This window comes from Malus sylvestris, chromosome 16 (assembly GCF_916048215.2).
Source record: "Malus sylvestris chromosome 16, drMalSylv7.2, whole genome shotgun sequence".
Lineage (NCBI taxonomy): Eukaryota > Viridiplantae > Streptophyta > Magnoliopsida > Rosales > Rosaceae > Malus > Malus sylvestris.
This window is the reverse complement of record NC_062275.1, coordinates 18003646-18026387: the sequence shown is the minus strand read 5'-3', so window position 1 is coordinate 18026387 and position 22742 is coordinate 18003646. Positions and strand designations below refer to the sequence as shown.

The 22742-nt window shown below is 38.2% G+C and overlaps 2 protein-coding genes and 1 pseudogene across 4 annotated transcripts in view; 1 reads left to right on the top strand and 2 right to left on the bottom strand.

The window, feature by feature from the left end:
• Positions 1 to 22742, bottom strand: part of LOC126606786 (uncharacterized) — a 57478-nt gene that overhangs the window by 9451 nt on the left and 25285 nt on the right. Inside the window, exon 1 of one of the 3 annotated variants that reach the window (XM_050274177.1) lies at positions 14071 to 14479. The exons of the other annotated variants lie outside the window; for them this stretch is intronic. Within the exon in view, the coding sequence (XP_050130134.1) occupies positions 14071 to 14422 (352 nt within the window). The 5' untranslated portion in view covers positions 14423 to 14479. Of the gene's footprint in view, positions 1 to 14070; positions 14480 to 22742 lie in introns of those variants that run through there. 3 annotated transcript variants of the gene reach the window in all.
• On the top strand, positions 4797 to 8428 carry LOC126606777 (uncharacterized; annotated as a pseudogene).
• LOC126606785 (uncharacterized) lies at positions 17325 to 22351 on the bottom strand. The gene is made up of 3 exons (XM_050274176.1): positions 21723 to 22351; positions 17522 to 18212; positions 17325 to 17428 (listed from the first exon to the last, which is right to left on the bottom strand). The coding sequence occupies exons 1-3, from the start codon at positions 21923 to 21925 to the stop codon at positions 17378 to 17380; spliced, it is 945 nt and encodes a 314-aa protein (XP_050130133.1). The 5' UTR covers positions 21926 to 22351; the 3' UTR covers positions 17325 to 17377.

Sequence of the window (22742 nt, the reverse complement as noted above, 5' to 3'; positions counted from 1 at the left end):
TTTTGGCCTTCCTTTGTGTTTTTAAGGACATTTGGACTCATAAGACGATTGGTTATGGTATTTGGAGGGGAAAACTCTACTACTTGGAGCTGGCATCGAATAGTTCTTGAAATTTAACTCAAGCTCTTGCCGTTGAAGGATCTCATAGGGAGAGGGATAAATCTTCGGAGGTTTGGTTGTGGCATCGTCGACTTAGACATGCTTCTTTCGACTATTTACGAATGTTGTTTCCTAGCCTATTTGTTAAGCATGACGTTTCTAGCTTTAAATGTGGTGTTTGTGAAATGGCTAAAAGTCATTGTACTTCATTTCCGTCCAGTATGAATAAAAGTTCAGTTCCATTTATGATAATTCATTCTGATGTTTGGGGGCCATCTAAAACTACTACGTTTGGTGGTGCTCATTAGTTTGTTACTTTTATTGATGATTGCACACGTATGACTTGGGTATGTTTAATGAAGTCCAAAAGTGAAGTTCATTCTTTGTTTTAGCAGTTTTATAAAATGGTACAAGTACAATATAAGTCCCACATACAGGTTCTCAGGAATGATAATGGTGGTGAATATGTTAACTCTGACCTTTGTGCCTTTCTTGATCATCATGGCATTGTTCATCAAACCACGTGCCCATAAACTCCACAACAAAATGGGGTTGCAGAACACAAGAACCGTCAGCTTTTAGAGGTTGTTCATGCTTCTTTGCTCGAGGCTCGTTCCCCGTTATCCTATTTAGGAGAAGCCCTCACCTCAGCTACGTATCTCATTAATTGTGTTCCATCCCAATTCGTTGATTTTCAAATACCACTTCAGGCTCCCTCCTCACACGTTGATGCTCTTGCAGTCCCCAATCTTCCACCTCATGTGTTTGGCTGTGTGGCCTTCGTTCATCTTCATAAATAGTAGAGGAGTAAGCTTGAACCTCGGGCCTTACGGTGTGTGTTTGTAGGGTATGCCTCAAATAAGAAGGGACATCATTGTTATCACCCTCCGATGAAAAAGTTGTTTGTCACTCGATGTTGCCTTTCATGAGAATGATATGTACTTTGCCAGTCCTGAGTCTTCACTTCAGGGGGAGAATCAAACAAAAGTTCAAACTCTTGACTATACTATTCTGAAGACAGATAGTATGAATGATTTGGATTTAAGTGGTGATGTCTTGGAGACAAGTGATGATCATTCACATGGAAACAATGATGAAAACTTTGAAAGTAACAAGTTGACTACACCAGATAACTTGCAGCCTTCATCTCTGCCTGACAGCTCACTGCCAGTTTCTTCACCAGCGGACAACCCTGTGTCGCCAACTACCTCACAATCGATTTCACCGCCTTTGAGCCCCAATAACCATAATCAATTGCCTTTGATCCCGGATGCACCACCGCCACGTTGCCTCACTGACAGTGTAAATTGAGGTATTCCTAAACCTACTTATGAAGCTGACCCTAAATGCAAAACTAGGTATCCAATGAATAAGCCTAACCCTAAATCCAATGTGTTATACCATCAATTAATTATGTGTCGACCAGTCACCTGTCAGAATCAGATAAGTCATTTGTGTATCAATTATCTACTGTATCTATTCCTAACAATGTGCATGAGGCTTTAGCTGATTCGCGTTGGTAAGAAGCAATGAATGAAGAGTTAAAGTCTTTGAAGAAGAATGCTACCTGGGAGATCACAGACTTGCCAGCTGATAAGAAACATGTGGGGTGTAAATAGGTTTATACTGTGAAGTATAAAGCTGATGGGACAATGGATCGCTTCAAGGCAAGACTGGTAGCAAAAGGATACACTCAAAAATATGGAATTGACTATACAGATACATTTGCTCATGTGGCCTAGATCAACACCGTTCGTGTTTTGTTGTCCTTGGCTGCAAATCTTGATTGGCCTTTACAGCAGTTTGATGTGAAGAATGCTTTCTTACATGGAGATTTGACAGAAGAGATTTAAATGGATCTTCCACCTGGATGTAATGCTCTAGATAAATACAAAAGAAAGGTGTGCAGGTTGAAGAAATCCTTGTATGGCTTGAAGCAGTCTCTTCGAGCATGGTTTGGAAGATTCATAAAATCTATGAGTGCATTTGGTTACAGACAAAGTAACTCCGATCATACTTTGTTCCTGAAAAGACAGAATTTGAAATGAAGGACATTGCATCCCTGAAATATTTTTTAGGGATTGAGGTGTCGAGAAGCAGTTCTGGAATTTTCTTGTCTAAGAGGAAGTATATTATTGATTTGTTGCACGAAACTGGCATGTCAGCTTGTTAGCCAATAGCTACACCATTAGAAGAAGGATTGAAACTTAGTGTTAATTCTAATCAAGTACCAGTTGACAAAGGAAGATACCAAAGGTTAGTAAGCCGTTTGATGTATTTGGCACAAACAAGACCAGACCTTGCTTATGCCTTTAGTGTAGTGAGTCAATACATGCATGATCCTAGAGAACAACATATGAATGCCGTGATGAGAATATTGCGATATTTGAAGGGAAGTCCGAGCAAATGAATTTTGTTTAAAAGGAATAATCACTTTAGCGTTGAAGGTTATACTGATGCAGACTGGGCAGGTTCAATTGACGATAGGCACTCAACATCAGGTTACTTTACGTTTGTTGGGGGTAACTTGGTTACATGGAGAAGTAAGAAACAGAATGTGGTTGCCCGTTCCAGTGCAGAAGTCGAATACAGAGGTATGGCTTTAGGAATTTGTGAAATTTTGTGGCTTAAGCTTCTGTTAAACGATTTGGGTATACAACATGATCAGCCCATGAAATTATTTTGTGATAATAAAGCTACCTGTGACATCGCACATAATCCGGTACAACATGATAGAACAAAACATGTTGAAGTTGACCGGTTCTTTATCAAAGAAAAATTGGAAGGGAAAATAATTGAAGTACCGGCGATAAGAACAGAAGATCAGTTGGCAGATATCATCACAAAAGCTGTTTCAAGTCACAAGTTTTCAAGTTTCTTACACAAGTTGGGTATAAACGACATATATGCACCAACTTGAGGAAGAGTGTTGACTTTTGTATTTTAGGTAGGATCCCTAATTAATTGTAATTCCGTGTATTCTCATGTAATCACTTGTAATTAGTTCTCTTTCCATTTATGTTAGGGTTGTAAACCTATAAGTACCTCATATTGAGAAGAATATAATACAATTCAAAGCATTCTCTTCTAATTAAAGGAAAATAATTTTTATAGAAGTTATTTAAGTGAAAGTTACAAATCTTGGAAGTCATCAAAGTTTTTTCAGTTCAAGCATGAGAAGCAATCTCACATGCACCCTAGTTGAAGTTGTTTTCTTTTCCGGACAACGCGATAAATATTTTGAACTACTTTAATTAATGACATGTATATTAAGTGTTGTTATTCTCACCTCAGTGTCTTATCCCCCACCCACTTCTTAATGAAATTTTTTAAATATCAGTTTGTCCATCTATAAAATGACAGATAAAGACCTTAAAAGATAATATACATATTCTTTAAGTGGAGGGATTCCATGTTAGCCATATATCACTCCTTGAATTTCCTTGTCCAAATTAGATTCATGTTATGGTTTGTAATTCGATTTTGGTTGTGATGGAGGGGTCACTATTCCAAAGCTCTAGCATGAGCAGGGTGACAATCAGTTCACTGAATAAGAAACCCAAAGAAGGCAAAAGTTGAGTGAGGAGCATAGAGCCTAGAGCTGTTGTCCAAAAATTGAGAAAAAAAAAATTCCAAATTAATTGAACCAATTCCACAAAACGGGATTTAGAAAAATGGAAATTTAACGAAAAACTTCTGGTACTATTCACTTTAATGAAAAATCACATTTTTATACTAAAAAGTAAATCTTAGTACTATTCACTTTACCCTTTATTTTGTCCTTATCGTTAAAACTCAAAATTTTCAAACATTTTTAATTAGTTTTCCTTTATAAATATTCATAAAAAGGACCTTTGCAATTTGAATCATGGAGGAGGAACACCCAAATCCATTCTCCACAAAAAAGTAGTACTTGAAAAAACAACAATCCCAGTTCCTTGAACCCATATCTGAATTTGAAAGACAACACGCAAATATCTTTGATTTGTCTTTCAAGATTGGCGTTTGATTTTTCTAAGAGACAAGTTTATAATTGTATATGTATATTAGACGTTATTTTAGGAATAATAGTGGGTGGGGAAATACTATTTTAATTTTTAAATTTTTTATAGTGGGTGGAATTATAATGTAAATGAAAAAAATAGAATAATGGTGTGAATCTAATAGCTCTCTATATATTTTAAACTGCTCTAATTTATATTCAATTCTGAACAAAATAGAAAAGATAAAAGCAAGTAAATGTCCTCTTTGACCTCACCAAACCGACTATATTTACATGCAATATGATTCCAACAACTGAATGAACCCTCTAATATTGCCCAACAACAACTGAATTAAAAAATGGGGAAAATTAGAATCGCCTTCACTTTTCTAATACTTTTTAGATTAAACATTGGTTCTAATACAAAATTTGATTAGGACGCCTAAACAATAGCCATGTCAGCATTTTTATATTTATTTAGATTACAAGTCATTATTGTGTTTTTTTAATTTAATATGTTAATTATTAAATTCCATATATATCCTTTTATGTAGATATATTTCTGTACGTGCCTATTATTTAGGAAGCCGTTTTCTTCTCCCATGTTTGAGCGTATTGTTTCTTCTCCCACGTTTGAATTCTGTGATCCTCATTTTTGAATTTTGAATGGCATCATCCATTTCAATAAGTGGGTGTTTTCACTATTTTATATTGATATCTTGTGAGATAATTAGACGTATTCTCTATTTTCGAAGGATTGAGGCTTGTACGTTCAGGAGGTTTATCGAGATTCTCTACAACGTCTACCTTGTTATCTGTGGTACGTTGTGATAAATACATATAGCACGGTTATAGTAATTGTGATATATTGTTGTTTAGATATAAATATGCTTAATGGGATTTCAGATAATTATCGTAAAGTTAATGCTTTTTTGTAGTTTTGTCGATTTTAGTCTGGGTTCGAAAAGGGATTTGGATTGGTTATTTTGTTGTGGGTTTCAGATAACTATTCTGATGCCAGGTACAATTGTTATGTTGAGTTTTAATGAAGAGGTGCTTCTGTGCATGATTTGGTTTAAGACTTGCCGACCTACCACTATTCCTTTTCCTCATTTTTATTCCTTCTGTTATTAATGCACATTTATATTGATAAGTTATAACACTGGAAGATGCACACTGAAGAAGTTGTGTTGAGTATTTGAAGATTTGAAAGGTGCCCAACACATGTTCGATGAAATGTCCCAATAAGCATTGGTGCTGTGTGCATTTTGCTTGGGCTTGTAAGGCTTATGAAAGTCATGTTTTACACCAATTTTAATAAAATAAATGAGAGAAAAATTAAGCAAGTAATAACAATGGAGAGGACACTAATATATCTTCTTTGGTGTAAATAAGTTGTATAATAGGTTGTTTTTTGCTTTCTTCTCTGCTAGTTCGCTAAATAGGAATTCCCTGGTCCATTTAGATTTTCAGTATTGATCGATATATAATTTTACATTTTGCTTTGGTAATCTCATGTATAGCTCAGTTTTCCAATTTATTTTTGTATGTAGGACTTCATGGAATGAGCTCTTGTTGGGAGATGTATCCATAATGATGTTACTGCTTCTATTCCCATTTTTTAGCACACTTCATTTTCTGAATTGTGCAACTAGGTTAGCTCAAGGTTCAATGGTTTGGTAGTTGGTTCATTTAACCTTACATATGCTATGAATGGATGCGCATGTTGTCTTTTGGAATGTGACATGGATGTGCGTGTATTGCACATGTCTGTAACGAAGGAGAACACATATTTTGTTGATATATTGGTGAGCTTAAAAGAATCAAATGAAATTGGCAATGCTAGTCAAGATATTCGTATTACAGAACCATTTTTGGCTGAAGGTGTAATGCACACCGATGGGAATGAGTTTTTGGGGAAATTTAAAATACCTAATGCTAAGATGTATTTATCGCATCCTTGGAAAAGCTATATTAGTCATGTTGGTCAGGATTATGAGGGTGGAGCGGATGAGTTCAAGCTTAAACTATGCAAGTATGCTGTTGAAATGGGTTTTGAATTTGAGTATGTTGCAAATGAGCATAAAAGGATAACAGCTTCTTACATTAAGAAAGATATTGAAGGTTGTCTGTGGCGTGTTCATGCATCTTTATGTAGTGTTAATGGCCATTTTGTTATCCGGAGATTAAATAATCAGCACATATGCATTGGTCGCATTCGAGAACGTAAAAGTGGGATGATGACCTCAAAGATTGTGTGTTCCATACTGGTTGAGCAACTTCGGTCCAATCCACACATTAAACCAATTCAGATAGTTGATGATTTCAAAAAGAATTACGGTTTGGATGTTTCCTATTACAATGCTTGGTACGGAAAAGAGATGGTGATGACAATGGTTTATGGTGATGACGTTTTATCTTACCAAAAGTTAGGTTGGTATGTGGAAGAGATCCGTAAAAGTAATCCTGGATCCCATTGTGTGTTGGAGTGCGACCCAAACACCTCCCACTTTCGTCGTCTATTTATTGCTTTTAGAGGTTCTATTGAGGGGTTTAATTATTGTAGACCCTTATTATTTTTGGATGGTACGTTTGTGAAAAACAAGTACAAAGGCACTTTGCTTGGTGCGACAGGGAAAAATGGTAACCAAGGTATGCATGTAAAGATGTTTATATATTTTTGTATGTTAATTAACATCATGCTGTAATTAATTATGTTGTATTTTTCATTTGTATAGGTTTTTTCCCTCTTGCATTTGCTTTGGTTGATGTTGAAGATGAGGCTAACTGGACTTGGTTTTTGATGAACTTATCTACCGTATTATTTGAAGATGACCGTACCATTACATTCATATTGGACCGGCACAAAGGATTGCTTCAATCTGTGGCAAATGTTTTCCCTACTTCTCCACATGGATTTTGTATTTACCACATAGAAAAGAATATTAAGACCACATATCCTATTGGCTTTGGGAAAAAATTTTGTAAGAAAATGGTCCAATTATTCAAGAACTGTGCTTATTCATCCACTCCAGAAGTGTTCGACGTAAACCTGCAGATTCTGAGAAAAAAGGGTGGTGGACTAATTGACAAATTTTTGGAGGTCTTGCCCAAAGAGAACTATTCAGATACATTCTTTTTAGGGGCCAGGTACAATTGTTATGTGGAGTTTTAATTGCAGAGGTGCTTGTGTACATGATTTGGTTTAAGACTTGCCGTCCTACCACTATTCCTTTTCCTCATTTTTATTCCTTCTCTTATTATGCTTTCATTCAACAGTATATGTTTTAGGAGTTTTCAGTTGGTATGAAATCTTGGTTATGGAACAACATAATGTCAGGATTATGCAGTGTTTTGATTGACTTTTTTTTTTGCAGGTACGGTGAAATGTGGTCAAATGTTGCCGAGTCATTCAATTCTTGGATTAGGAAAGAACGATTATTACCAATATTCCAATTGGTAGAAAGCATAAGAGTTAAATTGATAGTGATGAATGCTGAGAGACGTATTGCTGCAGAGAAATGGAACTCTTATTTATGCCCCGAAATGGAAAACCAGTTGGATAAGTTATTGAAGGTGGGAAGACATTGGCACATTAACCGGTCAAGCGAGTTTGTATTTGAAGTACGTAGCGATGACTCGATGATGGTGGACTTGGAAAAATGGTATTGTTCATGTTGTCAGTGGCAGATTAAAGGTTTCCATTGCTCACACGCAGTTGCAGCTATCATGCACAACGATGGCAATCCTTATGATTACATTGAAGACTATTTCACAACTGATTACTATAAGTCTTCATATTTTTTTCCAATTGAATCGATTCCTGACATCTATCAATCCCCAATTTGTTTCATCTTCTTTCCTTTCTTTGCATTTTCATAAGGTACGTCACCAACTTTCCTCATTGATTCAACAACACCAGAACTCTTTTGTTCCACATGTTTCCTTTTTTTGCCAGATCTTTTTTTTGTATTTGCATATTCGAAGTCCGCTTTTCTAAGTACCTTTCGTACCTGTCTTCTTTTCACTCCTTTGATTATGGAAGCTATTTTCGAAGATGGTTTTTTTTTATCGACCTCTTCAAGTAAGACACTGATTTGTTTATGAGCTTCCTCCAATTCAGTTTCAGTTGCAGCCAATGCCTCGCTCAACAGAATAGCTTTTACTTCAGCTTGTTCACGCCTAACATTCATCGCATCCAACTCCTTTAGAATTTCCTTTTCAGCATGGAGTTGATCTATGTTTTCCTTTCCATCCATGTCATTATAGTGTACCTGTCCAAATATTTTCAGTGGGGATTTGAATTGACTTGTAATTATATCCCATGTAGGTGCTTCAAATTGATCACTTCCTGCCTTCACACTACACATGTTCTTTTCAATGTTGTTTTCCATTGATTTGGATGTAGGAGTACGTAATATAGGTTCTATAGGTGAAACAGGTACGTTCGAATGTGCAACAACTACAATATCTTTAGCCACTTCATCTTTCTTAATAGGATCATATGCCTGAAATTCAACTTGTGTTTCAGGCAATGCATCATCTTCATCATAGGCCTATATCACTCTCAAATCCCCAACCACACAAGTTTAATAAAATATAAATATAAATCAAACAAACTCATAAACAAGAATGAGACTTTATAAAGATATACATTGTAATAATTTTATAAGTTTGTTTGTACCATACTTGACCAATCATGAAACTACTGAGCACCGGTCAACGTTATACCGTCAAGGACCCAGAAGAGTTTCCCTCCAACCAGGAGGCCAATCACAGCGCAACACGTGTCGACATCAGAAGCTAATCATAGCACGACACATGTTAACATCAGAAGCCAATCACAACACGACACGTGTTAATGTCAAAACAAAGCTAGAAACTCTCTTCTATAAAAGGAGATCATTCTCCCACAATATTTCCTAATGTCATTTGTACTAAATCATTCACTAGTACTCACTAAAGGATAACTTGAACCTATGTACTTGTGTAAACCTTTCACAATTAATGAGAACTCCTCTATTCCGTGGACGTAGCCAATCTAGGTGAACCACGTACATGTTTGCTTCCCTGTCTCTATCCATTTGCATACTTATCCACACTAGTGACTGGAGCAATCTAGCGAAGGTCACAAACTTAACACTTTCTGTTGTACCAAAGTCCTCATTGATTTTGTGCATCAACATTTGGCGCCGTCTGTGGAAACGACACTTATTCTCACTCTCTTCAGCTTTGCCAAGCTGGTTTCCACCATTCGTACACTCTCTTTTGACCAGGTATCCCTCTCCAACATAAGGAGCGAAGGAAGCCACAACACACAGAATGACACCCCTCTTGCACCTAGTGTGAAGCAACGAAAGAAGGAAGGAAAGAGTGTTATTCTTCAAGCTAAAGTCGATGAGCTAGAAGCTCAGAACAACAAGATAGCAATGAAGAATGAGGTCCTCCATAAACAGTATGAGAAGCTCTTTGAGACGCTCCACGAAACTAGGCGTACTCAAACACGCAAGCTCATTACCCTTGTGGACATCAACCATCATCTGGGTGCCCCCCAACACGGAGGGTCACCTCCCTTCGACATGGGTATCCTTGATGAGGAGCGAGCTAATCATCAAAACATTGATCAACATGAGACTTCTCTCAACCCAGATGCTTTGACCCGAAGCAGAAGAAGTGGAGGAAGACACCTCCTTCCAGAAGGGTTGGAAGGATCGAAAGTCGTTTCTCGTGACTGCCGAGACTTCCTAAAGCAACGTCGAGAGAATCCCTTCCACATATGCTCGAAGATCAATGACTCAAGGGTTTCTGAAAGACTCGGTCCCCTCCCACGACCCAGGCCAGCTGCCAATCTAGGGAAGGAACGACAGTCCCAGAGGAACATGAAAGTACAGGGGACTCTGAGGTATTCCGACAGACTCGCCCTAGAAGTCAGTATGGCGAGTCCAAGAAAAAAACCACACGCCCTTGCTCAAACTTTTCTACTTCCAAGAGGTGATGGAGACTTACGAAAGAAAATTCCAGTGGTACATGACTCCACTCAAGACCCCCTTATCCTACAGCTCCTTAAGGAAGTAAACAAGTTGAAGGCCGAACGTCAGGCCGAGATACCTGACTAGAACCAACCCAAGCCTGGCCCTCTCATAAGAAGGATCCTCGACACCCCCTTCAAGCGAAGACAAAACAAAAGCTTGGTTTACAACTCTATACTGTAAGGGAGGACCCAATTGAACACCTTAACCTTTTTTAGTCCACCATGGCATATCGGATGCACACCGACGAAGAGTGATGTCTTCTCTTCCACTCCCCTCTCTTTAGCAGAGCTTTAAACTGGTATTACCGTCTTCCACCTGAGACAGTAGACTCATTTGAGGAACTGAGGAAACTGTTTGTCTCTCAACACATCTTCCAGACCGATCGTTTGCATTCTACAGATGACTTGTACACTGTTCGCTAGAAGCCGGACGAGTCACTACGAGAGTATACCGGTCGCTTCAGTCATAAGTATTCTCGCTGCGCTCAGGCATATGACAAGACCGCCCTCAAGGCCTTCACGGCAGGCCTACGTGATTATTTCTTCAAGTACATGATCAATGCCAACACTTGGAAGACTTACTCTGAGGTGATGGCACATGCTTACAACCATGCCTCCACCAAAGTAAAGACATACCAAGGGAACCCCCATATAGTTAACCCCTATTAACAAGTGGGAAGTGGAAGTCAAGTTCTACCAAGTGAGGAGATATTGGCCATTCAGACACCCATTGCATCATCTCCTACCTCATTTACCTACTCGCTAAGTCACCAAACGTATCTGTCTCTTGGTAAGAGGAATGATTTTTATTCTCAGCAAGCCCATTACAACAAGAAGGATAAAAGTTCGTATAAAGACAGCCAGGGGTGAACGTACCGTCGACTATTATGACTATGGGGCCAAGCCTCACTCTTTCAAAGTAGAGGACTAGGTACTGAAGGAAATGCTATTATAAGAAGGCATACATATTACAAATGTTTTAACTCTCAACCGCTTGAGATCTTTTGTCACACAAGCCATTCGGAAAATATTTAAAGAAGAGGGAATTCAGACAACTTCTTCTGAGTCTTTTGCGTTCCTAGCATTGGAACACTTAGTCTACGCTGACCTACCCTTATACTCCAACTCAAAGCTTCAACATGCGTACTTTGACACAAAGTATGTGATACTAAGTGTTACAACCAACATGGTTCACATATCAAAAGCATGGATCCCTTCATGCATAGCAAAACATTCATAAGCATCACTCATATCAATCAACATAAACATCATACATTCCAACACATTCATACATAAACATCATACATTCCAACACATCCATACATAAGTCAACTGTGCTTCGAAATGGTTCAACATATTGTGTGTCTTCGACACTTGCTACAATATGTCTTGACACTTTACCCTTATTCTTACCAACCAAGTGATAAAATGTGAAGAAGGAACTCATCTTCATGTCACCGACTAGGTGATGAAATGTACAACCCGTACTCTCCTTCATACCACCAACCAGGTGATGAAATATACAACCCGTACTCTAATATCATTTGGCAACTTGCCACTTATGCCACCAACCAGGTGAAGAAGGAACTCATCTTCATGCCACCAACCAGGTGATGAAATGTACAATCCGTACTCTCTTTCATGCCACCAACCAGGTGATGAAATGTACAACCCGTACTTTAATATCATTTGGCAACTTGCCACTCATGCCACCAACCAGGTAATGAAATGTACAACCCGTACTCTCCTTCATGCCACTAACTAGGTGATGAAATGTACAACATGTACTCTCCTTCACGCCACCAACCAGGTGATGAAATGTACAACTCGTACTCTAATATCATTTGGCAACTTGCCACTCATGCCACCAACCAGGTGAAGAAGGAACTCATCTTCGTGCCACCAACCAGGTGATGAAATGTACAACCCGTATTCTCCTTCATGCCACCAACCAGGTGATGAAATGTACAACCCGTACTCTAATATCATTTGGCAACTTGCCACTCATGCCACCAACCAGGTGAAGAAGGAACTCATTTTCGTGTCACGAACCAGGTGATGAAATGTGATGAAAGGTGATGCAGGAACTCACCTTCGTACCACTAACCAAGTGATGAAAGCAACTCACTATTCATTCCACCAACCAGAAAACGAGTGGTACAACTTGTACATGTGAACTCCTAGCATTCACAAATAATCAAAAACCCTCAAGTTTTACAACTCAATTAGTGAAGCACTTATGCCCAACAAGAGTTATAGTTACCAACAAAGTCTTATTGCAAGCCAACAACAACTTCAGTGCATGGCATACAAAGATCAAGCTATTCAGCCCTTTTGCATTTGCTTCAGACATTTCTCCTTTGTAACAATGCAAACACTACAACTCGTTGAAAGCTTCACACACTCTTGATTAAGACAGTGTGAAGCAAAACCAATTTATGGTGCCAATAAGAGCTTCATTAATGAAGGGCAACTACAATTCTCAAAAGCTTCACACACTTTTGATCAAGACAGTGTGAAGCAAAACCAATTTATGGTGCCAACAAAAGCTTCATCAAAGGAGGACAACTACAAATTCTCAAAAGCTTCACACTATCTTGATCAAGATAGTGTGAAGCAAAATCAATTCATAGTACCCAACAAAAGCTTCAACTCCAAAGCTTCACCTCCAAAGCTTCACCTACAAAGCTTCAACTTCAAAGCTTCACCTACAAAAGCTTTAACACCAAAGCTTGACCCACAAAAGCTTCACCTACAAAGCTTCAACACAAAAGCTTCACCTACAAAAGCTTCACACACTCTTGATCAAGATAGTGTGAAGCAAAATCAATTCATAGTACCCAACAATGCTTCAACCTCAAAGCTTCACCTACAAAGCTTCAACACAAAAGCTTCACCTACAAAAGCTTCACACACTCTTGATCAAGATATTGTGAAGCAAAATCAATTCATAGTACCCAACAAAGCTTCAATACCAAAGCTTCACCTACAAAGCTTAAAAAATATATATTTTTTTTCGAAAATTCAAAAATTCAAAAATTCAGATATTCGAAAAATTCAGAATTTCGAAAATTCGAAAATTCGAAAAAAAAAAAATTGCCTAAGCCTCATCTTCTTTGGGCTTAACAACTTTCATAACAAATATATATGAAGGATGAGTTTTGGGCTACCACTTAAAAAGGAAATGCTTCATTCGTCAATTCCCTCGACCGGAGACTTGGGAGACTCCTACCATATGCTACTGCACCTTGATACTTGGAAGTCTCACGACCACTCAGTGACTTGGATTTTTCAAGCCTCCAACCCAGAAGTTTTCCTCACTCAGGAAATTAAGGGAGCACTACCTCAACATACATGCTTCACTCACAAAGCTTCAACATACAAGCTTCAACAAAAGAAAACACTCAAAGAATTTAGTAAAGAAGGTTTTGGAGTATTTAACGCAATACGTTGAAATGAAGCAAAGCTTGTTTATTGATATCTCCGCTAAGTTACAAATATGTACATATACATGAATCAAAATAAATAAACAAGAGGGAGCCTTCACAAAGGTTGCTCAGAAGAAGTCTCAGCAGTCTGCAAAGCCCTAAAAGGAGGAGGCACCGGAGAGTGATTATTCGGAGCCTCAGTACTAGGCAGAACCCCAGAAGGAGGAGGCATCGAAGATTGATCATTTGGAGCTTCATTATGCGGTGCTGCCCCAGAAGACGAAGGTAATAAATGCCTTTGGAACAAACCCACAAACCTCTGATGATAAGTAAAATCTGACCATCAGATTCCTGTAGTTGGTCGAGCTTCCTCTTCATGTTTGTAGCATAGTCATGTGCGAGCATGTGCAACTGTTTATTCTCATGCTTGAGCCCTCTGATCTCCTGTTTGAGACTTATCACTTCAGCCGCCAATGATTCAACTTGGCGGGTTCGAGCAAATAGGCGTTGGGCCATATTAAACACAGAACCTGCACACTGAACACTGAGAGCCAGAGAATCCTTAACAACCAACTCATCAGACCGTTTGGAAAGTAGTCTGTTATCTTTGGGAGTGAGAAGGTTCCTAGCCACCACCGCAACGATCATATCATTTTTCATCATAGAGTCCCCAACGGTAAAAGGACTAGTAGAGGATAAGAAGGATGGGGGCCATATATTGTCTTGAGAGAGCATGGCTGCCTCTTCACCAAAATTCAAGTCAAAACGACGGTCGGATGGGCCAGACATTCTCAGAAATGATGAAGGAGAAATGCAGTGCAATAAATCTCTGAAGTACAAAAATAAGGGGAAAATTCCTACAAACAATAACTCTCTGAACATACTTCTTGCACACAATTGGTGCGGGCCGTTGGTTCAAAAATCGAAGAGGCACCACTCTCCGAATTTCGAGAAGCAGATTTTCCTGAGTAAAATATGTCGACAATCTGCACACTCAACATCAGCTCCTCGGGTACCACAGATAACTTTGCCAAAGATATCTAACAAAGTTTAAACACATAAATTTTGAAGGTCTAGCTACCTTATTATTACCCACAAGGGTAAAGGAACAGCACCACTGCTTGATAACTGGAAAGTCCCTATGTGTGTCAACCTCCATGCTTTGTGGCAAGGCAAACTGGCAAAAATGCCCAACCTTTACTCACATTCGAGAAAACACTTCCAACAAGATTGCTTGCTCAAAAATCGAAGAGGCACAGCTCTCCGAATCTCGAGAGCTAGACTCGTAACAGGATTACTTGTTCAAAAATCGAAGAGGCATCGCCCTCTGAATCTCGAGAGCCAGACTCCCAACAGGATTGCTTTCTCAAAAATCGAAGAGGCACCATTCTCCGAATCTCGAGAGCCAGATCCTTGACAAGATTGCTTGTTTGAAAACCGAAGAGGCACCGCTCTCTGAACTTCGAAAGCTAGATTTCCTTGGATAAAGCTTGTCTGCAATCTTCACACACAACATCAGCTTTCCAGATACCACAGAACATTTTTTCAAAATGTTATGACAAAGTTAAAATACGTGAATCTTGCAACTCCCACTACATTGCTATGACCGAGAAGAGTAAAGGAACAGCGTTACCACTCACTGTTGGGACAATTCCTATATATGTTGACCTTCATCCTCCACAGCCAAGTAGACATGCAAATAAAAAAATGCTCAACTTTTCTTCATATCCGAGAGGGCACTCTCAGCAGAGCCTTTCGAAATACTCAACTTCTTTTCCCCCCGATAATACCTCTGCAAACAAGTCACACCAGAGCAAAAGTATTTCATATCATTAGGGTTAAAAGCAAGAGTATCCCATATCATGCTTTTTCCTTGTCTTTTCCTTTGGCCTTGTTCTTACATGCAAGACAATGAGAAAAAGAGCAATCTGTCAGCACTTGGAATCAAGCTTCCAATCAAGAACTGACTGCCTGGAACCCCTTGCCTGATTACTTACCTGGCATTACTCTCGAGTACTCATCTTCAACATCTTATGCTTCCAGAGAAGATACCACATATGCTTGAGGAACAGATAGAGCAAGTGAGAAGGATCCAAGGAAGCATGTGGAGACAAGCGGAACAAAACACGTGCCGATACATCCACTACTTTGTCAACAGCAAAAGTATCACATATCATCAGGGTCGAACGTACTCTAGATTTGATGGACTTGGTTTGACCCTCAAATTCTTGAGTTGGCCTTATACTCTGGAGGAAACTAGAAAACCCTTCAGCCCAGTTCAAGAATAAGCCTGTGGAAATTTACTTCTTCAAAAGCAAAAGTATCTCATATCATCTTTTCTCCATTTGCTTCTCCTTATCCTTGTTGTTGTTTACGACACAAGGAGAAGGAGAACAATCAACCGGAAGCCAAAGTCGAACCTCCAATCTAGGTTGCTTGCTTGGAAGTCTGATTGCTTACCTTGTATGTTACCTCCTTCGGCAAATCTCCTAGCTCGGCGACTTGGGGGACTCCTACTATAGGGTTTGTATCGCACTTGACCAAGCTCAGAACTACAAGTAAGCTTCAAGTGAAATTGATACATTACCTTGTGCATCTTCATCGGTTAAAGATACCACCCCTGGATGGAGGAAAAGTACTTTCAGAGAAGATGTCACATCTACTTATGAGACAGATAAGGCAATTGAAGACGATACCACACTTCGGTACTTAGAAGTTTCGTGATTACTCAGCGGCTTGGATCTTGCAATTACTCAGCAGCTTGGATCTTGCAAGTCCCTAACCGAGGAGCATCCCTAACTTGGGAAATTAGGGGAACATTGTTTGTACCATACTTGACCAATCCTGAAACTACTGAGCACTGGTCAACGTTATACCGTCAAGGACCCAGAAGAGTTTCCCTCCAACCAGCAAGCCAATCACAACGCGACACGTGTCGACATTAGAAGCCAATCATAGCGCGACACGTGTCAACATCAGAAGCCAATCACAACACGACACGTGTCAAAGTCAAAACAAAGCTAGAAACTCTCTTCTATAAAAGGAGATCATTCTCCCACAATATTTCCTAATGTCATTTGTACTAATCATTCACTAGTACTCACTAAAGGAGAGCTTGAACCTATGTACTTATGTAAACTCTTCACAATTAATGAGAACTCCTCTACTCCGTGGACGTAGCCAATCTAGATGAACCACGTACATCTTGTGTTTGCTTCCCTGTCTCTATCCATTTGCATACTTATCTACACTAGTGACCGAAGCAATCTAGCGAAGGTCACAAACTTAACACTTTATGTTGTATCAAAGTCCTCACTAATTTTGTGCATCAACAAAGTTTATAACATAGTGCCATTTTTTGGAAGGAAAAAACAAAAAGAAGAGAAAAAGAAAATTTCCAAGTTAATGGGGAGGGATGTCGTGGTTTGCTTGCACATGGGCAAGAATATGGGAATGATGCGATGGTTGGTTATGGGCGGTGGCTGCTACTTAATTAAGGGGATGAATCTGTAACCAAGGTTTGTTCCGTCCAAAATATTAAGATTGAATACTCATTCAAATAGAAAATTGAATAAGGGAAAATTAGAATCCCCTGCACTTTTTTAATACTCTTTTGATCGAACATTGATTCTAACGTTCAAAAGAATATGCCAACGATAACATATGCTAGTTCATTTAATTTCATAGTAAAATGTACGAAATAAAGAAAGTTAGACAAAAAAGCATAATATCATTAGTTAACATATATAAATGTACCTCAAATGTTTTCAAGTCCATGTTGATCAATGTTTTGTGCAGTTAGAATAAACTCCACCTTACAAAGTTAGGTAGTTTGTTCTATCTACCAATGATGGGGGTAAGTAATCTTGTTTTTCCGCCAAACCAAAACTATAAACACAAATAGTAGTATAATGCATCAGAATCAACAACTATAGCATTTTTCAACAAAAGAAAAAAAAAACCACATTATGAAAAACGTACCAACAAAGACGGAACACATCCTGTTACCAAATGTGGCTTACTGGCATGTACAAGTGATTTGTTCAAATACTCAGCAATCGCTACTGCCCAATTATATGTTTGAATTTGATCCAAGTTTTCACATATACCCACAAGTTTCCACGAAATTTGAGTAGAACTATTGCACAATAAGAGTGTGTTACATAAATAAATGCACACTAAACGTGCAAAGTCTGTACGCTCTTCAATTGATCTTCCTGCAACTATATTTCTTATGGATGCCTCAATCCTAGTCTTTGTAACACGATCGACCATATCTGAGAAATATTTAGACATGAATGTTGTTTTTTTTTTCTCTCCTGGCGTACATGTGTATTCCAAATTTCTCCCCTCATTAGGAATGCCGAATATATCAGCAATGTCATTAGCTGTCACCACTCCTTTGATGTCACCAAATACAAAGCACCCTTGGTCTTTGTCATATTGTTCAATTATCATCTTGATATCATTGTCCAAAGCACTAAAGTGCTCTGTTGTCACAAGCTTATCTCTGTATGCTCGGTATAGTCTCCAAAATGGTGTTGTCTTCATATGAATATCGTGTCCGGCTTTTACATGTTCTTCAATTGTACCATACAAACCAGCAAAGTGTAGAAGATTAGATCGGTAGTTCATGCTCCCATTCTTAGCGGTTGGTAGCACCATGATGTACCTGAAACATTTTTAGTCAAATAATTTGTACCATAATATATATATATATATATATTCTAGGCTGCAAGATGTCAACACGAATCATATATATAGCACACTGCACGAATCGTAAATCCTAGGCTGCAAACGTACCAAAAGTTAGGTGTCAATCATCTACGAACATGTTTACCAATTAAAAATTGCGATCAACATAATGTTAGGATTATGCAATTGGTATGAAATCTTGGTTATGGAACAAAATAATGTTAGGATTATGTAGTGTTTTGATTGACATTTTTTTTGGCAGGTACGGTGAAATATGGTCAAATGTTGCCGATTCATTTAATTCTTGGATTAGGAAAGAACGATTATTACCAATATTCCAATTGGTAGAAAGCATAAGAGTTAAATTGATGGTGATGAATGTTGAGAGATGTATTGCTACAGAGAAATGGAACTCTTATTTATGCCCCGAAATGGAGAACAAGTTGGATAAGTTATTGGAGGTGAGAAGACATTGGCACATTAGCCGGTCAAGCGAGGTGGGAAGTGAAGTACGTAGCGATGACTCGGTGATGGTGGAATTGGAATCATATACACTACACGATCATAAATCCTAGGCTGAAAATGTACCAAAAGTTAGGTGTCAAACTACGAACATGTTTGCCAATTAAAAATTGCGATCAAAACCTTTGAATTCAAAAGATTATCAAAACCAAACAGCATATCGTATTCATGTTCAAGCACACTACAAAAAGAGATGTAGCAATACGTAAACGAATGTACCAAATCATAGCTAACACACAAAAGATCAAAACCTGATCCACGCAACAAAAAGTCAAATATTAGTAACCAATCGAACACAAAATCTCATGTGAATCAAAAGCTCAAAACCACATTCAGCATTCGACAAAAACAAGAAACTCGAAAACAAAGTTCTGGAAAGCGAATCAATGCCCATCAAATGGCCTAAAGTGGTACAGTAGCCTTCAATCCTACTCACTTACTCATCTCATATATCGAAATCAAATACCAGAGATGCACCTTTTTCCCAACCCAAAACCTTCGACTTCAAAAGAAAATCAAAATCAACACACCCAACTAATAATTTGAATAAAAATCGATAACTGGAACCAACGTCGACCTCAATACGGAAAGAAGGCTTCTAAAACTTATGGTACGTTCATAGGAAGGAAGAAAGTGCTGCTGGAAAATAGAATTAACTAGATAAAAATAACATTATTAATATCCTTAAATTCAAATACTTCTGATATTCAACAATTAGTGTTCTTATTGGATTAAAACTCTAAGACATTTAGCAAGAATCTAGGAACCTTGCGTGCATTTTGGCGTGAAGAGAACTGGAAACGGGAAACACATGTGTTAAAGGCTATGGCAAATTATGTAATTTAGGTTCATTACAATGGGTTAATTAAAATACACATGGCCCCCAAAATTGTAGAAGAATATTTAATCAAGGGGTCTAAATCAAAACGCCCCTAAAAATGACTAAAAGCCAAATTGCAAGGCCGCACATTTGGAAGTTTATGCACATGGTTCAGTTTGCTATCTTTCACCTTTGACTTTTGATTTACGAGGCACTTATCAGTAGAACACCATAAACATTATTATAACTAACTGATTTAATCCATGCTTCTACCTCATTTGACTTCTTTGCCAATAACTTTTGTCTAAATTTTAGAAGTGCATCGTCTGTGGCTACATTAGAAGGCTCTACAATTTGAATATTCAAATATATGGAAATCCATTTTTTCTGCTTGAGCATATTCAATAAAATGGACCCCAAATGTGACACCACTGACGGCAGCCAATTTTCCTAGCATTGTTTTCTTCCTAAGTATGCTTTAAACACAATTAATATTTAAAGCTTCTGGCCTAACTAGATATGCTATTTTAAAAACTTGAAATACCTAATAAGCAGACGGAAAAGATCCTCCCCGGATCCTTTTTCTGAAGATCATATAGATTCCATAATCGTGACTATTCATTGTACATTGTATAGTCAGAAATCATTTCAAAATTTAAAATTTAAATTTAAATATAAATAGTACCTAACGAAAATTAACCGCACAATATACGATGAACAATCATGATCACACGATTCCTAGGATCCCTAGGAAAAGGATCTGGCGAGGATCTTTTTCCTAAGTAACAAGTCACATTGCCATATCACTTTATATTAAACTAGAGAACTTTTATTAGCACTTCAAAAATCTCATTCTACACTCCTCACAAGTGTATTTTCCTTTCTAATTATAGAAAGTTTGGAGTGTCAAATGAGATTTTTGGAGTGCTAATAATAATTTCCTTAAATTAATATAATATTTGCAACAGATCAGTTTTATAATGAGGCTTCTTAAGAGCTGTCCTAGTCTCAATTTATCTTTTGGAATGTTTCAACCTTTGGCTCAAACAAGACCTTCCACTATCTGTGCATTTTTTCTTGAATACATAGAGACACCCATTGTTGATATATATTTGATCGTAGTATCAAATCCAACGATCCTAGTCACTCAGTTTAAGTTGTTGGATAATCTAACGGTCAGATATGTATAAGGCACTCTTAAGAAAAATTGCTATTTGTGACCCTGTTCTTGTCCCTCCCAGCCAAAACATGCTTACGAACATTACACCTCACTAATTAATAATTAAAAGAGAGCAACCTTCATGAATGCCATGATTTTGCTTAAGTAAGCAGTTTTGGTCAAACTGAAGGAAAAGAATCATTTAAATGAGCTGACATCGCCTATAGTTTCTTTTATATTTTACTCTTGTTGGCTTGTTTAAGATTCGATGACTTTGGCCAATGGAATCATTGACATACTTCAGTGTTCCTGACAATGCTTCGTATATATCCGAAACAACGTTTGCTTAGACTTTCATACAACGTTTGTTTAGGTTTCATCTCGAGCAGACGATGTTATTTTGGCCATGAACAAAATATTCCACATAGAAAATAGTACGTAAAATATCCTACGTTCTAGTAAAACAACTTATCAATCCATATTTATATATATCAATTCACACTTGGCTAACCATTATTTACAAATTTAAATCTGCATTATGGATAGCTAGTTTGCTGAAGGAGTGTTTTTGGAGAATCTAAAACTGGCTTAAAAACGGATTTAACTAGTCTACTTAAGATGCTTTAATTGCAAACATTGCCTAGGAAGGACATGTATGAGCAAGATTTTTAGTAGTGTAGCGGGGTTGAATGAGAGCGGAAATAATCTCTCAAAGATAGTGATTTTTACACTCTTTTTCCATCTACACTTTTTTTTTATTTATAATTTTTTTCCGTTAATTCTCCTTTGATTTATCACAGGCTAAAGAGAGCCTAGTTTTGACAGTCTAGTAGAATAGTCCTTGTTTCCAAGTGAACTTGCGAAGTTAACAAATGCTGAAGTGTGTGCCATGCAACAAGATGAAAACTTTACCGAATACCCAAAAATTAAGAAACAAACACAGAGAAAAAGAACGAAGAAGAAGAAGAAGAAGAAGGTGAAAGAACCTTTTGTAAGATCTTGAGCTCCTCATAGGCGTTCCACTTCTTCTTAATGGCATAGAAATCTCCATTAATGGAACTTTATACACAGACCCTTCAATCAAGCTACTATCGCTGAACCCATCTGTGGCCTCTCTCAACTCTTCAATACCAAACACTATATACTTGTCCAAGCAATCCGAAACATCCGCCATCAAATTCACCTCCATTTCCTTCGACCTCTTTGACCCCTGCTTGCTCCTGTACAGAACCTTATTCTCCTCCTCATCTCCTTCCCCACCAATCTAATAAACTTGATATTCAATAATTGTTTTACACTCATACCATGCTGCAATGTACAGCAGATTTTATATACATACATTCACTCGACAATGCTGCAATGGACAGCAGATTTTATATACATACATTATTACATCCGCATGCAATAAACAAATGAAATGCAAGTGATGTCCTTGCTGCCCACGATGCAGCAATCAGAACACAAGGTGCAGAAACCATGTGATACACGATGCAGCAACCAGAACACAAGGTGCAGAAACCATGTGATAGTCTTAGCTGTCAAGGAATGTTGTATCCATGTGCAACATTCCTTTTGTCCAGGTTGTACAGCTTGTCAGTTGCAGAATGCAGTGGGAAGGTTGTGGTCAGTTGCAGAATGCAGTGGGAAGGTTGTGGTGGAATTGGTTGTGTTGACGTCGTGGACTGGTGACTTACCCAAATTAGGTTTATCACGCCCCCGCAAGCTGACGGGGCGTTGACGAACAGGAAGCTTGGATATAAGATAATGGAAGCGGACAGACGACAAACCCTTGGTTAAAAAATCAGCAATTTGGTCAATGGTAGCCACATAACCAACTTCTATTTCCTTGCGAATGACCTTGTCCCGGATGTAGTGATAATCCACTTCCACATGGCGCATGCGAGCTTGATAAACGGGATTGGAAGCAACAGCAATGGCGCTGATATTGTCACACCAGAGACGAGGTGGCGGTAATGGAAGATATAAATCACGGAATAGATTGCGAA